Below are 17,720 nucleotides of genomic sequence, written 5' to 3'. Positions count from 1 at the left end.
TATGGCGGAATAGCACTTTTGGGAGTACTTTGACTCGGCGCAGTAAAAAGTCACGTTTGTTCTACTTCTAATGACAGAAGTGAGAGGAAGAGGATCAGGCGTGACTTTTTACTGCGTACTCCCAAAGTACTCCCAAAAGTGCTATTCCGCCCTACATTATAGTTATCCTTTTTAACCCACTTAGAAAAGCGCCACGTTTTATTTTGTGTCACCATACTTGGTCGTATAACTACTTGTGTAACTGTTTTTAAATAGGGAAAACGTTGATGTGTTTGGTCACTTCTAAATTCATTGCTGTTAGATACCACTGAATAACACCAGGCAAGGTCTGATGAGTCTCGATTTCTGTTGAGACATTCAGATGGTAGAGTCAGAATGAGAACATGGATCCATCATGCCTTGTTACCACTGTGCAGGCTGGTGGTGGTGGTGTAATGGTGTGGGGGATGTTTTCTTGGCACACTTTAGGCCCCTTAGTGCCAATTGGGCATCGTTTAAATGCCACGGCCTACCTGAGCATTGTTTCTGACCATGTCCATCCCTTTATGACCACCATGTACCCATCCTCTGATGGCTACTTCCAGCAGGATAATGCACCATGTCACAAAGCTCGAATCATTTCAAATTGGTTTCTTGAACATGACAATGAGTTCACTGTACTAAAATGGCCCCCACAGTCACCAGATCTCAACCCAATAGAGCATCTTTGGGATGTGGTGGAACGGGAGCTTCGTGCCCTGGATGTGCATCCCACAAATCTCCATCAACTGCAGGATGCTATCCTATCAATATGGGCCAACATTTCTAAAGAATGCTTTCAGCACCTTGTTGAATCAATGCCACATAGAATTAAGGCAGTTCTGAAGACGAAAGGGGGTCAAACACAGTATTAGTATGGTGTTCCTAATAATCCTTTAGGTGAGTGTATATATATATATTTGAAAGTGTAATTTATTCCTGTGATCAAAGCTGAATTTTCAGCATCATTACTCCAGTCATCAGTGTCACATGATCCTTCAGAAATCATTCAAGAAACATTTCTCATTATTATCAATGTTGAAAACAGTTGTGCCGAATCTGTGATTCACTTTTTTCAAGATTCTTTCATGAAATGAAAGTTCCAAAGAATAAAATTTATTTGAAATATAAATCTTTTGTACATTAGAAATGTCTTTTCTGTCATTTTTGATCAATTTAATGCATCCTTGCTGAATATTGTTATTGTATAACTCCCAACTTTTGAACGGTAGTGTACATCAGATTGCATCAGACACATTTGAATATCTGAGCCTAATAATATTTTGGGAAACTAGAGTAGCTGAACTACAGACAAAGAAATGTGAAAATGCTTGATCTGGTGCGGATATGGACCACAGACCGCAAATTGAGCACCACTGAATGCTCTTGAGCTCAGAAATGATTAACAGGCCACATTTAGTCCGCGGGCCGCCAGTTGAGGTGCCCTGCTGTGCATTAGCAATACGCAAATCTGCATGGGGAAACCAGGGTGTTCGTGTAAACGCTCCAAACCAGTGCAAAACGTGAGGCCAAAGCCTCAAACTCTTCCCCAGAGAGCCGCCAAGTGCATAAAAAATGAGTTTTGCAAACAGTCCTAGGCTTTCCTGCACCCCCCTCATCTATTTTGACTTATTTATTGATGTATTTTCTCCGGCAGCAGTTCTTGTTATTGCTGCAACCTCGCTAAGAATAGCTCCAGTATAAACTCAAGAATGGGGAACACGTGCAAGACCTCACGTGGAACTGAAGATCCCCGAGTTAAGCGCTCGTCCTCTGCATTGTTCCAGCAGCGTGAGGCCGTCTGGTTGATCAGCGGCCCTGACGTATTTTACCTTCTCGGCTCTGTAAAATGACAGCTTCGTGAACTCTCGCTGTAGGAACGCTCACCCCTCACAGAGTCCAATCTCAGCTGTTTACACAGACCAGCCGGTGCTCTCTGCTGTGTTTAGAAGAAGCTCTCGACTCTCACTGGCGATTGTCCCTGTTTCTGTTCTCCTAGTGAGAGTACAGTTATTTATGGGTTAGTCAAGTCAAGTTAAAATTTTTTATATAGCCCTGCCTTTATACACGTTAATAATCAGGAAAACGACAGTATTAAATGTAAAATTAATCAGTTGTGAAACCAAATCAAATTCAGCTATAAAGCAGCTCCACAGAAGACAACTGTCATTATTATTAAGTTCAATTCAGTTCAGTGATGATTTAATTCAGTTCAATAACAGTGTTAATGTTGCAAAGTTCATCAGTTATGAAATGAATACATGTTTTATCTGTGAACCAGCTCCGCAGAACACAATAGTGTGATTATTCAGCTCAAGCCAGTTCAGTGTTAATTCATTTCAGTTCAATAAGTCGATGTTGCAAAGTTAGTATTATTATTGAGCTCAGTTCAGTTCACATTTTGTTCTCTTCCGATAGTCAGTGCAGTTAAATCACTGATATTACTGAATATATACACTCTTTTAAACCCCAAAAAGTTTTCCTGGTGTTTTATTTTATCTTTATTGTATCTTAAGTTAACCGTGTTTATGTTATACTGTCCCAAGACTGACTTCAAACTTTTGCCGAATGCCTTGTGCACAATATCCATCTCATGGCTTGTTCCTTTCACAACACTCTTCCAGTGTCCACATTTGCGAGACACATTTCGACTGGTTGTAGATGCTGCAAAAAATGTTAAATGTAGTGCCGTACTAAAGTTACTGAAGATTTTAAGAACTCTATAAAAACTCCATCTGTGACAACTACCAACCACCTAGTAACACCATAGCAACCACCCTGAACACCCTAGCAACCGTCTAGAAACGCTCTAGTAACCACCCAAAATACCCTGGCAACAACCCAGAACACCTTAGCAACTGCATAGCAACCACCCACAACACCCTAGCTGCGTATACCATTTGCTAAAAAGAACATTTATAAAAGATAATTTGTTCCATTGGCGGTGACTGTTTTAAAGGAACACGCCGACTTTTTAGGACTTTAGCTTATTCACCGTATCCCCCGGAGTTAGATAAATCCATACATACCCTTTTCATCTCCGTGCGTGCTGTCTGACGCACCCACCGCTAGCCTAGCTTAGCACAAAGACTGGAGGTAAACGGCTCCAGCTAGCATACTGCTCCCAATAAGTGACAAAATAACGGCAACATTTTACATTATACATACTGGGAACTATATTCTCAGAGGGCGAAGCACTGCTACTTCTGCTGAGTGATTTACTCCAACTCTGAGCAAACTCTCTGCTCCTCACCACGGCGCTTCTCAGGCGCTGCAAACAAATCCCTCCGCCCAAGTAGCAGTGCTTCGCCTTCTGAGAATATAGTTCCCAGTATGTATACGGTTAGAAGATGGCTGTGTCTCATGTGACCTTGTTATTTGTACACGCTGTGAGTCCTGTGACTATACAAATCACAACATGTAAATAGGAAAATGTTGGCGTTATTTTGTCACTTATTGGGAGCAGTATGCTAGCTGGAGCCGTTTACCTCCAGTCTTTGTGCTAAGCTAGGCTAGCGGTGGGTGCGTCAGACAGAGTTACGGCACGCACGGAGATGAGAATGGTATGTATGGACTTATCTAACTCTGGGGGATACGGTGAATAAGCTAAAGTCCCAAAAAGTCGGCGTGTTCCTTCAAATCAAATTTTCAATTGAGGTAGTTACTATAGGAGTATGAACGTGTGTATACATATTGTATTCATTTGTTTTAATCATGTATGCAATGTGGTATACAATGTGGTTGTACAGTGTTGTCTGATGTATCTGTGTCTTATGCCACTGTTAAAGATGAATTTCTGTCTAGTAAATCAGAACAGACAATAAAGTCTAACAAACAAACAAACTTGCCTGAAATCTAGCCGACCAGTTCTTCTCGAAATTGCAAGAGCTAAACATAAAAATCCTTATTTTTTTCCCTCCAACTGTCTTTATGCAGACCTAAATTGGAGATCTAAACATAATTGTAAATCATATTGAATCCAGCTTGCTAGAGTTTATTTTACTCAATGGTAAACCATTTGTATGCCTTCTGAATGTTTGCCTGGGATGGGAATCAGTGATTTCTTGTGTTTTTTTGTGGATGTTTTGTAAGGCATGCTTTGTAGGACGGCACTGCGGTTGCTGAGACTTTCTGCTGGGGTCCGTACCAATTAGTACAGCGTTTGAAGGGTTTGACTGGTTATTCTCACTGTCATTTGGTGTTTTCTCTGTCTGTTTCGGCTCCAGGAAGAGAAGGGCATTTCCTGTATGCTGGTAGAGCTGGACTTCCTCAAGTGCAGCGTTGGATTTCCTTTCATGAGGGCACAAACCAAGGTAGTATGACAGGAGCTTCAGTTTAACAACTTAATGATTTACTTAGTGATCTTGTTAATTATAGAGCAATTCCATTTAACCTTGTAGTTTTAACCTTTTTTTTCCAGTACCATCTATCTGTGCTTTTTGACACGAGTCATCTATCTGGTGAAAATGAGACACTGCTGTTTTTAGTACACGCTAGAAGGTGAGCTTTGAACAGATTTAATTATCCCCCCCCCCAGAAGTTCATGGTTTATTTCTATGATTAAAATACACATGGTTCACATCATCAGTCCAATGGCATGCCGCATGATGTTTATATTTGAAACAACTAGCTAGATTAGACATTTGGACTTTTCCCTGTTTGGCTCATTTGTGAGAAATTAAGTGGTTTTGCTTGATATTGAAGTCGTGATATGAATCTAATGCTGGCCAGATGTGTTTTCTTTGCTCAGAGATGTGCATTACACACTTAAGTGGTAAAGTCTAGCTCTCTGTGAGGCAAATATAACTCTCATAATGCATATTTGGCCATCTTACAGTGGAAACTTAATCAATTAAACTGTATATATAACCATGCTATGTCAGTACCAATACTACCGTTTAACGTTTTGAATCTGTAAGAATTTTTTTATGTTTTTGAAAGAAACAAAATACAGTAAAACAATAATTTTCTTAAAATTTTAAAAGTATTTTTGAATATATGTTAAAATATAATTTATTCCTGTGATCAAAGCTGAATTTTCAGCATCATTACTCCAGTCTTCAGTGTCACATGATCCTTCAGAAATCATTCTAATATGATGCTCAAGAAACATTTCTTATTATGATCAATATTGAAAACAGTTGTGCTGCTTCATATTTTCTTTTGGAAACCTTGATAATTTTTTTCAGGATTCATAGATGAATAGAAAGTTCAAAAGAACAACATTTATTTGAAATAGAAATCTTTTGTAACATTATCAATGTATTTACTGTCAATTTTTTTGATCAATTTAATGCATCCTTGTTGAATAAAAAATAAAATAAAAAAAATCTTACTTACCCCAAACTAAACTACTGTATATGAGCAATCGTTCAATAAAGTGACTCAGCGTTTCTTCATTTCTAGTTCTAAAGTCACATTTTCGAATTAGTAACGGAGGCTTGGGCTCAAATGTTAAACTGTCAACTTGAGATTTTAATCTGTGTAATTTAATAATTCAAATGTTCTTTGTTCAATATTATTGTTCTTTCTTTCTTAGTGCCAATCCAGAGCATAATAGCACTCTTCATGATAACACACTGGAGTTGTCCATACCGCTGGTACATGAGGTGGACACAGCAATCACTGGGTAAGATTTACACTTCACAAGCTTAAAGGAAAAGTTTACTTGCTTATTTATTCACCCTCATGTTGTTCAAAACCTGTATGACTCTCTTTCCTCTGTGGATTGTCACAAAAAAAAACCTAAAATACCTAAAAATTTAGTCTAAATATAATATAAGACTTAATATTGTACACCATATTCTGAAGCTAGATGATAACTCTGAAGAACTGCCCAAAAATCTACGCACTTTCATTGAATCCATAAGACCAGATTGAGATTTCTTCACAACATCTCCTTTGGTGTTGTGTGGGGGGGAAATATCAATTCATACATGCTTTTAACATGAGAGTAAGTACATGATATAAGAGTTTTCTTTTCATTGTTTTTGGTAGCCTATTCTTGTAAGAGCTTTGTAGTCGATCACACTGCCAGATAACACCAGAGACATATGTGGTCCGCTCAGTGTTTAGTTCTTATGTGCACATTTCTTTTTTGGCTCCTGTTTCTTTGCACCGCTGGAGTATTTCAAAGTTAAAGGCTCGCAGACACTTGTTTCACAGAGATGAATGATGCTTGAATATACAACATGTTCTTCAGCCAGATGTACAGCCTGATAATGTGAACGTCCTCCCTGTAATGTTTTAGATGAGCGCGCCAGAGACTACACTTTAATATATAAACACAAACTCCAGAGGTTCGAAGTAAAACCAGATCAAAGTCTGTTTTGTGTAATTTAGCAGGTTAACTTCATATGTATTAGAAGGTTTCTGTAATCAGTTTATGAATATAAAGATTGTATTTAGTACCTATAGACAAACCTATGCAATACTCTTCTTGCATGGAATATTTTCCAGATGTTTTAACTATAAAAGCTGCAATGTTTTACTAAAATGAAGTAATTTTGAGAGCAGCACACTTACATTATATTATAGATCAAAGCTACCATCAAATTAATCACATTAAAGGGTTTCCTCCTATAATGTTTTTTTGCATGTTCATCTTTCTTTAGTGTGTGATGTTGCTGTTTAAGCATGAAAAAGGTTTCCTCCAGTGGGAGTTCTTCTCTATATCAGTGTCAGTGTTTCTGAACTCCCTGAAATGCCTCCAGTGTAGTCTTGAGTTTCTTCCGGGAACAAACACGTCACAATATTCCTCATTTGAAGGGGACATATCATGCTAAATCCACTTTTTTAGCCCTTAAATGCATTTTGTTGTATATTTGGAGTGTTTAGAAGTACAGAAAAGTTTAAATTATTCTCTTCATGTGCTTCGTTGATATCTTTATATTCTGTTTTGGCCTTATTTTTCAACCTGTTCCGATTTTTCTGTTATCTATGACGTTTTGTGAACTATTACGTCACAGTATTTGCAGCGGAACTGCCAAATAAGGACATTGACTTCCAGCCCAAAACTTCGAGCAATCCGCCATTTTTATTTCTCGCTGCAATTTTGTAGTCCAAGCTAAAAGATGCAGAAGTTACGAGAGGGTAAGTTAAAATGTTCGGTTGTTGGATGTAGCAACGCACACGCTTCATTACACGCTTCATTACACCGTCTAATGTAGATGAACTGCCATATCCACATGTTTAACTGAAAGAACGAGCAGAGACCAGAGACCCGGTCGCGCTCGCACTCTCTCTCTCTCTCGGAGCCCGGCGAAAGTGTAAACAAGATTCACCGTCTCCAAACTAGACGCTGTCTTGCTCTCTCTCCCTCGCACATATTAATCAAAATAAATCGACATGGTGGTAAAAGGTCGGAAGACCAAAGTTTCATGTATAAATACAGTAACACACCATTGCGATACATCCATATGAAGACGTTGTTCTGCAGGTTCGTCGTCTTCATTTTCATCTCGCTCCGGCTCCGAGTCTGGCTCGAACATGTAAGGCTGGCTGGACAAGTCTTCCGTTGTTGACATTTTGTTAATAACGTGTGCATAAAAAGTTTATGTGCCGCTAGATAATCCTATCTCTGCTATCAGACTACAAAAATGGCCGAACGGGGTGGAGTTGAACCTCTGCAACCTGGAGAGGGGGCGGGGTATGAAGTGTCTCAATTGTATTTAAAGAGACCGCACCAAAACGAGTTGCTGTCAGAAGCACATCAGAAAAGGGGTAAAAAAGGGGCCTGTGGAGCTATAATAATGAGGAATTCAGACCCAAGCATTGCAGTTCCGCTTTATATAGACTACAAATGTATGATTTATATGTAAAAAGGAACAATTTAAAAGCATGATATGTCTCCTTTAATACCAGAAATGGGGCGTGAGTCACAACCACAATAATAAAGTAAAAAATGTCGATTTCAAATGGTCATGGATAGTTCACCCAAAAAAATGAAAATTCTATCATTATTTATTCACCGTCATGGTTCTTTTCTCTGAATGTTTCAACTGATTTTGTCCATATAATGAACTGCATTGAGGTCCAAAACAACACTGAACCTCGCACTGACTTTCATTTTATGGACAAAAAACACTGATATATCTTCTCTTGTGTTCTGCAGAAGAATTAAAGTCATATGATATGAATGACATAGGATAAGTATGAGACCATTTTAATGTTTGGTTGAACTATTCCTTTAATGTACTCTTCAATAGCCACTTGCACAAATGTCCCCTGTCCGTCACTTTATCACTAATCAGTATTGTATGTTTGAGAGATCCCTTTCCTGGCAGGTTCGGATTTGCCACATTTTAAAGTCTTAAATGAAACGCACATTGTTGGATGTAGCAACGCACACGCTTCATTACACCGTCTAATGTAGATGAACTGCCGAGCACGTTTAACTGAAAGAACGAGCAGAGAGAGAGAGAGACCCGGTCGCGCGCACGCACTCTCTCTCTCTCTCTTCGGAGCCAGGCGAAAGTGTAAACAAGACACCGTCTCCAAACTAGACGCTGTCTTGCTCTCTCTCCCTCGCACATTAATCAAAATAAATCGACACGGTGGTAAAAGGTCGGGAGACCAAAGTTTCATGTGTAAATACAGTAACACACCATTGCGATACATCCATATGAAGACGTTGTTCTGCAGGTTCGTCGTCTTCATTTTCATCTCGCTCCGGCTCCGACTCTGGCTCGAACACGTAAGGCTGGCTGGACAAGTCTTCAGTTGTTGACATTTTGTTAATAACGTGTGAATAAAAAGTTTCTGTGCCGCTAGATAATCGTATCTCTGCTATCAAACTACAAAAATGGCCGAACAGGGTGGAGTTGAACCGAGTGTCACCTCTGCATCCTGGAGAGGGGGCGGGGTATGAAGTGTCTCATTTGCATTTAAAGAGACCGCACCAAAACGAGTTGCTCTCAGACGCACACCAGAAAAGGGGTAGAAAAGGGGCCTGTGGAGCTATAATAATGAGGAATTCAGACCCAAGCATTGCAGTTACGCTTTATATAGACTACAAATGTATGATTTATATGTAAAAAGGAACGATTTAAAAGCATGATATGTCTCCTTTAAATAATTCATACGCTGAATAAAGGGGCGGGGCCTGGTTGAGTTAGTTAGTAGTGTGTTAAACTGGCGGTTATGGTAAGGGGTGGGACATTTCCCAAACACGCTCAAAGCGCTCGACCAATCACAACACACTGATCCAGCCGACCAATCAGAGCACAGTGTGCTTTTCAGAGGGAGGGGCTTCATAGAGACGGGAAGTAAACAGAGCGTTACTGACAGATTGGGAAGAGAGGAGCCGCAACAATGTACAATGTGTGAAAAATGTTTTGAACATTCATGCATGAAAACCTATTCTAGTAGAGCCTATAAACAAAATCAAGACTTTGTAAAAGGGAATAATAGGTCCTCTTTAAGTGAAAGACATAATATTAAAGCACAATGAAGGATTGCCGTATAACTGTGTGTCCGTTTCTGCAGTGTGGTCAACCCTACGTCTTTTGTATATGGAAACTCAGTCGACCGATCACGCTTCCTTCAGCTGGAAGACATGGAGTGCCGCTTTCAGCCGCTCAACTTCACCTTTCAGGTATCCCATGTGTTCATTTGCTGTTCAGATATAAAGTTTTTCTGGGCATTTTATTGCAGACTCTGACTTTAGTGATCAGTAAACACTGACAGAGTGATCAGGACCCTGAACCAGCAGGGTGACGTATACTCTGAAGGACTTTATTTTACGATAATGACTGGTTAACTGTATGCTATCACACTTACATGATTACTTCCCAAATAAATAAAGACATGAAATGTTGCTTTGCGTTTGAATCAAAGCACTAGAGATATCAGGGGATCAATTGCCTTATAAAATGGTTAATTATACCCTCCTCCCCTCCCCTTTTTTCCTTTTTTTTTTTTTATCTCATTCTGTTTAGTTATTGATAATATCTGTTGCTCCCCCTTCCCTGTGTGTTTGTTTGAATGGATGATATCTTGTTATATCCTAAAGACAATAAACAGACTGTGATTATGCCTTTCCACAGTTTTTAACACTGCAAATCTAGAAAATATTTTTTATATTTTCATTTATTAAAAACCAATTTCATTTTCAGCTGTGCAGCAGCTCTACTGAAGACAATAGTGTCATTATTCAGCTCAATTTACTTCAATGTGATTCAGTTCTATAGTTATATTGAGGGTAACATTAAACATACTTGATACTGAATTTTTATGGAGTTTTGAGGCAAAACTTACCTGTCCAGTAAACGTCAATTAAAACTCAAATGAAAAGTATTTTTCGGTGCTAAATGAGTGCATAACTGTGAGAGAGTGATGGCAGTTTTGATGTCTTTCTCTCTTCTGACCAACATAATCAATCTCTCAATATTTTTTCTTCTTTTGGAAAGTCATAGCAGCGCTATCATGATTTTCTTCTTTTGCTATTGGGTCAAATGTAGCTTCCGTTCAAGTTTAGTTTACCCAACTATAACAACTTCCGCTTCTGAAAACCCTGGAAAAGTGAAAAGGGTCCAATTAGTATCATTATGCAAAATAAAGTGACTTTAAAATGTCCAGTCCAGAACCAAGCTGCATTATAATGTGCTTTAAATGAATATGAAGTGTACTATTTGCTGTGATTAATTAGCAGTTAGTTGTTGTGCAGAGCATAAATCCCAGTTTAAATCCGTTTCCCATGTGCTGTTTGTGTAGGTGATAAACAATGGGCCCAGCAGACTTCCAGGCTCCACGATGGACATCAGGATACCCAACCGCCTGGCTGGGAACGGACCAGATATGTTCCATATCATTGACACACAAGTGAGTTCCTGCCACTGATGCTCTTGTTTATTTAGCTAGACTTCATTCTCAGTACCTTCTCATCTAAATGTAATGTGTTAGTGCTGTAAGCTTTTCTTCCTTGGTATTTTGTGTCACACCACGGCATTGTTGATTTTTGATTGGCTGACCAATCTCAGAGAGTTTGAATAATTTCCATGTCACTTCACCATGTTCGTTTTAAGCTTCTAAATTCATTCATTCATCCATTATTTATTTGTTTCTCTCATGAGGAGCAGCATTTATTGCAAACCAAAATGAACGCAAATTGCATCATATCTGCATTGCCACCTTAGGGTGCCTTTATTTGCAATAATTTCATGTCCCCATCATCAATTATTCCTTACATATATCATTTTGCCACGTTATTTCTTGAATCGGTTTCTAAATCAGTTCAGAACGTTATTTCTGAATCGGTTCAGACACTTTTGAAATGACTTTGCAGCCTTGATGAGGGTTAATTGTGAGTTAAATGAGTAAGTAAGGACTTTTAGAGAACGTTTAATGGACAAAACAATCTCGGAAAATGTCTTGACGTAAACGTACACATGGCAATCATGGTATAAGTAGAACAACTCATCCTGGATTGTTGCATTATGCCTATATTACATGCATACAATTTTCAATAATTCAATGGTCCATTGTCAATTATGCCTTACTTATATTACGTGTAAAACATTGTTTTTACTTAAGGTTAAGTATGATTACATGTACTATATTTACCTTATAAAGTACTTCATAAATGCCACAATCGTTGCATGTTTTGATTTTTCAGCTAAATATACAGAGCTAGGCTTTTTCTATACTGTATCTATAGAAATGAGGGCGGCGTGTTGATTATGTTCTTTTCACATACAGCACGGAGTTTAGAGAGGTCAACATCCTCAGGCTTATAGTTAACTCAGAGGTGATAGACAAGGTGCCATGGATAGTGCCTAAGTTAGACTCACAATAAGCTTCATATCGAGGGTAGAAATTCAAGACCAGCACCGCATTCAATGTTGATTTAACCCTTACGGCGGCCATATTACTAGATCAGGCAAGGGATCAACCTGTTGACTGTGAATGGGAGGACAGGGGAGGTTTGTATCCCACTCTGTACGCCCCATATGGAATCACTTACGAGGGATTAGACGGCTTGCACGAAAGGGTGGAATGGGACACTTGGGGAAAAGCTTCTGTTCACCCTGACTAACCTGTAGCACAGTGGCAATGCCGGGTAACCCGACTCACAGAGGAGTGGATGTTCCCAGGCGCCCACACGGACCGCACAAACACTCGGCCTAATTAAAAATGCACACGTGGAAGAATTCCACTGCTCACATGGCTGAAAACATATGGGGCGTTTTTACATAAACAGTTTGGGCTGGTCCCTCGACGCTGAGGAGATGTCTTAAATTAGTGAGGGTTACGTGACATAGCTTTGTTCCAAACCCTAGAGCTGGTTAAAGTCGTCTTCTACCTTCCAAAGCCACAAACATGCTTTAACCCTGCTTTTGTGTTCGGGTCAATTTGACCCGCATTTAAACTGCTTCAAACACTGGGTAAATTGTTTATTTATGACTTCAGGGTCATGAATGTGCAAGTTGCGACACACACACTGTAAAAAAAATATTTTTGAAAGTTATAAATAAAACCGATTATTGGAGTTTGTTTTATAAGAAAACATTATTTCAGTCTTTCTACTTCAAAATGTAATGTTTAATTCAATGTGTTACTTGCCAATTCTTTTTGTTTACTAGCAATTTCTAAGTGAAAATTGTTTCTTCACCAATTTTTTCACTGTAGATGTAATGTAGTTTTGGAAGGGCTGTATAAATGTTGTGCCTGCTATAGTGTTAGGAGTCAAATTGACCCCCACTGGTTTACATGCAATTCACCAGAAATCGACACTTTGAAAAACAGCAAAGAGCCAAATATAAAAAAAAAGAAAAGAAAAAGAAAACCTTTATTATAGCTTAGACTAAAATATGAATGATATATTATATAATTTGGGTTTAATGTGACCTCTAACACCAACAGAGGACCTATTTTATTAACACAAGCAAATACTTGAATGCAAAAGTGGATGATTGGCAAGTACACAGTTTTTTTTTAAACATACTTAACGTGTGCTTTTGCATTACAGTTTACACAGTTTATCTTGTGTAGCTAGAAATGTTTGCATTAATTTTACTGCCTATTATTTGGAATGACATTGGTGTTGAGAGCGCACATATAGGCAAATTGTATACATACAGTTCACTGCAGTAAAACACCAACAATTTTCAATCCTTTTCACACAAATTAGGATTACAATGGCAGAATGTCTATTAATAAAGGCTTATTTCTGCACAGTTTCTTGCATAATACTGTTATGACCTCACAACACTTTTACCATAGTACATAATTTGTAAACTAATACATTTTAAAGTTTGCATCACATAATCAGCTACTTATGTATGACTTTTCTTATGAAGTCATTGTTCGATCACAAAATAAAGCTCAAAGTAGAAGCAAGCTAAAATGACATCGTTCCTTCAGCAAATGCATTTTTATCTCACGTTTGCTTTTGTCAACACTGTTGATTGGGTTTATTGTAGGTGGTACATTATTTTCAAAGGCGATAGAGCATTAACCTTTTACCATTTCATTTCTGAACTGTCGCGATGCATAATAACATAATAAAATGTTGCCAGATTCATTTTCATCTGGTTCGGATAAAAACTAAATGTACATTTAGCGGCACTCACTGGACATTTCACAATTCAAACGTGCTAGAAGCAATATTTTTCAGTGATGTCGCCAATTTCCAATAAGCTTGGGTTGTATATTTCTTAAAGCGCTGTCTAGGGAGGCAAGTCACTAGGTTTTGTAGTGAAAATCAGCCCGGGAGTAAATGACACACTGTAAAGTAGGCTCGTTAAGTCATACATGAAACAGGCTGAGATCCTTTCCTTTGACTTGAGAGAAGACAATGTGAGGTCTTTAGATGCTTTACTCTATGGAGGTCTGACTGGAAAGGATGCGAATTAAAGGAAGAGGTGAAGTGTTCCCCGGGGCCAGAGGGGTGGAAGGGGCAGCGGGACATTAAATCACTCCAGATGGGACGCGCTGCCAGAGAAAGGCTTCCGAACTCCCACTGGGAAAGAACTTCCTTTCGTTATCTGAATTACTTAGCAGGTCTGAGCTCACTGGATGACTTACAATGTCAGCACATCACCTTTCAATAATCCAACCCAACCATTGGCAGTTTGCAAATGAAAAGAATTTTATTGGACATATTTTGATATGTTTATGGACATATTCTATTGATGATGGCAGCAGTAATTCAACAGTGAACAAGTGTGTTTAAGCCTCAAACGGAACTGTAAGCCGGTTTATTATAGTTAACTAAGTAGTATATGAATGATGCTAAAATAACACTGAGTGTGAGACTCTCCCACAATGAATTTGATCTTGTTTTCTGTGTGTCTTCAGGTATCAGAAGGTCGAGGGAACTGCACGTGGCACAAGAACCCCAAACCCTGCACAATCCCACAGGACAAGGAGAGCATCTTCCACACCATTTTTGCCTTCTTCACCAAATCCGGAAGAAAAGTTCTGGTATGACAAAGGACTTATTGGAAATAGTTCACTTATTGGTGAAAAAACCTCACTGTGTGAAAATGGCATCCAAATGCATTTAGCTTTTGGAAATAAGCCATATTTGCATATTTAATGTTGTTTGACAGCACTTTTTGTCGACGCATTTGTATTAGTGCAGCGGATCACAGCATTTAATGCCCCCTAAAAACACTCTCCTCATTTCACATCAGTTTTTGTGCTGAACGGGTGAATCTTTGATGGTATACTGTGTCAACAGGACTGCGACCGGCCTGGCAGAGCGTGTCTAACAATTTCCTGCAGTCTGGGCTCTCAGGCTAAAGAAGAGGCCACAAGTATAGATGTGCAAATACTACTGAACACTGAAATACTACAGAGGGTGAGTAATTGAGTAAAAAAGTTATTGAAATGTCAATGCAAGTCATGAGAGTGTGGTGAAGGAAATTCTGTGATTTTAATTTACTGATCTGATTCAAATTTTAAATGTTGCAGAATTTAATACTAAATTACTCATCATTTAAAGTAGTTAAACTACAGTCTAGCCTGACTGTAGTTTAACTACTTTAAATGATGAGTAATTTAGTATTAAATTCTGCAACATTTAAAACACCATAAGAAATGTTTTTTGAGCAAATCAGCATATTAGAAAGATTTCTTAATGATCATGTGACACTGAAGACTGGATTAATGATTCTAAAAATTCAGCTTTGCGTATATATATATAATATACAACTAATAAAGCAGAAACCGTAATCAAAAATAGTGCTAAATAACAGTTTTAACACAATATTTCGCTACAAAAAAGACATGGTAACTGGAACAGTTGAGCAGTGCCTTAACATTTATAAATTAGGCTGATGCGTCTCTGTCTGTCTGTAAATGTGTCTGTCTTTATGTGTGGTTTGCAGGACAGCTCCTCTGTGATTCAGTTTGTGACACGAGGTCACGTCCAGCTGGACGACAGGGCCGTGGAGGTCTCCACCGGACTTCCAGAGGAGATTTCTGTAAGTGATCAAACCGATGAATAATCCAATCCAACAGTCAGGCATTTCTTGCCAAGCATATTTGTACCATTACCGTAAACTACACTCAAGACCCAAGCCGACATGTTAGTGGTTTTCATTGTGCGATTTGAAACCGGTATGATTATTGTCTTTGAAACCGATCAGGACCCCTGATGCACGCAAGAGAATTAAATTGTCCGTTTGCATGATTCGGAGCTCATCAACTTGTAGATGTGGGTCGAGTTTGCTGCTCATGTGGGAGTAGGAGGCTTTTTTTACTCTACAGCTGTGCTCAGGAACAGTCGACTCTAATACTGCAGACCTCGGCGTGCCGATTGATTGGAGGAATATGGGACGTGTTTCAGTGGAGCTGATGGTGTCTGGTGCCATGGCATCTCACTCAGCCCTGCATTCAGCTGATTGGGTTTCTGACCCGGTTTCAACCAGTGTAGTGGCCAATTCCTAATAGGGATGTTTAATGGGTCTGTGCCCCTTCTGCCCTCGGCACTTAGGTAATGTATCAGTCCCAGAGCAATCTTTTATTAAGTTGCACAAGACAGTCCCTCGGGCAAATGGTGGACATGCAACTCTCATTTAGAAATTGCATTAATACCACACAGTCTTCTAGCGTGCTTCAAATGTATAATTTCCATCATGTTCACAGCCACCTAGACAAATTGGAAATGACAGACCGACTGTGATCGCTAAACCTTTATATGCTACTATATCTTTACTTCAGTGTTCGACTGAGTCATCTGAACTCAACAAATGCTTTCGATATATTTAGTGCGATATTTATATCCTACCCTTCAGTTTCCATTGTTAGTCAAGAATAGAAGTGATATATAGTACTGTTTATCTCATAGACAGCACACAGTTGAAGATATTATTGCTCTTTCATAGCTCAGGATTGACTTCATCTTAGAAGATCCTAAAAGTAAGTAAATAATTCTGGGGGGAAAAAACTTTGGCAAATCTGAGCAGAGTTTATAGTTTCTCATAACTCATAACGAGGAGCTACATGTGAGATACTGGTGTCTCAGGAGAAACATCAGAGAAGCTGGAGACTTCTTCAAAGGTCTTCATTTGTATCTCATTACTGTTTAGAAGAAACAACTGAGATATTAAAGAGATCTCATTTGTGATTTTACACGACTGCGGGCCGTGAACTGTGGTACTTTATTCCGGCCCTCATAGTCAAGGAGTGAAATTGTGTCCAGAAGCTGAAGCGAGATTTATCTGGGCTGGCATCTTTCTCCAGACTGGGATTTTCTGCTAGCTTTTCATGCAACATTTAAATCCAGATCCATTGAGGGAACTGTTGCTCTCGCTGTGTTTTTATGGAAGTGCATTATGGTTTTCAGAGGTGAAATTCTTCCACATTTTACGGTCAGCAAGCACGCATGCCATATAACACATATTGTGCATAAAACTGTGTATGTATGCGTTTCGAGTGTTATTTAGAAGGATAGCTCATCCTTTTATAATGATAAATGAAGTCCAGTTGTAAATAAATGATCTCTTACTGACATTATACAATGATCTGGATAAATGAAAACCTTCACGGATGTGTGTTTGATTGATTTGTTGACTTGAAATCTCATTTCCCTTTGATTGAGTCAATGCCTAATATACTGTAGACTCAGCGCAGACATTATAACATCCAGGAAATTACACACTGATTCATACAGTCTATAAAATCAGATCTTTGGTCCCACTGAGAATGACGTTCTCTAATATGTTTATTCAACTCAGTGAGGTTATGACGGGCTCTGCTGAATGTTGTGTGTGTGTTCTCTCTCTTGCAGCTGGTGTTTGAGGCTCTTCACAGTCAGGAGCCCAGGGGTTACGTGGTGGGATGGATCATTGCCATCAGTCTGCTGGTTGGGATCCTCATCTTTCTGCTTCTCGCTGTGCTCCTCTGGAAGGTACCGCTTTAGACAACACATGCTCCTGGATCAACATCCGTGTTGGTTCTGGAGAAAACATTCGAGGTTGCTGTTGAATTTAGGGGCTTGAATAACATTCTTATCAGCCTAGAATTTCTCTCTGATTTTAGGAGTAGGTTAGGATTAGATTTAGGGTTGGCAGGAGTGCACCAAACGTTTAACATGTTTAGATATTTCACCACCCACACTTTTTGGGAAATAATCATATTTTATGAGTTCCGGTCACTGTGCAAAGGGAAGAAATAGGAGCCGTCCACATACTGTAAAACAGCGACTGTAAGACCAAGCAGAAGCATCTACTGTAGCAACCACTAGAACTGGGCAA

At 39.0% G+C, this 17,720-nt stretch overlaps 1 protein-coding gene across 2 annotated transcripts in view; it reads left to right on the top strand.

Moving 5' to 3' along the window:
- Positions 1-17,720, top strand: part of itga9 (integrin, alpha 9) — an 88,168-nt gene that overhangs the window by 64,010 nt on the left and 6,438 nt on the right. For both annotated transcript variants that reach the window (XM_079854513.1, XM_079854512.1), the window contains exons 19-27: positions 4,245-4,331; positions 4,439-4,518; positions 5,558-5,647; positions 9,505-9,613; positions 10,732-10,839; positions 14,317-14,442; positions 14,702-14,821; positions 15,351-15,446; positions 17,255-17,374. In XM_079854513.1, the coding sequence (XP_079710639.1) occupies positions 4,245-4,331; positions 4,439-4,518; positions 5,558-5,647; positions 9,505-9,613; positions 10,732-10,839; positions 14,317-14,442; positions 14,702-14,821; positions 15,351-15,446; positions 17,255-17,374 (936 nt within the window). The remainder of the gene's footprint in view (positions 1-4,244; positions 4,332-4,438; positions 4,519-5,557; positions 5,648-9,504; positions 9,614-10,731; positions 10,840-14,316; positions 14,443-14,701; positions 14,822-15,350; positions 15,447-17,254; positions 17,375-17,720) is intronic.

The sequence above is a fragment of the Squalius cephalus genome, assembly GCF_949319135.1.
Source record: "Squalius cephalus genome assembly, chromosome: 21".
Taxonomy (NCBI): domain Eukaryota; kingdom Metazoa; phylum Chordata; class Actinopteri; order Cypriniformes; family Leuciscidae; genus Squalius; species Squalius cephalus.
The sequence above is the reverse complement of the archived record's forward strand: the minus strand, read 5'-3'. Positions and strand labels throughout refer to the sequence as shown.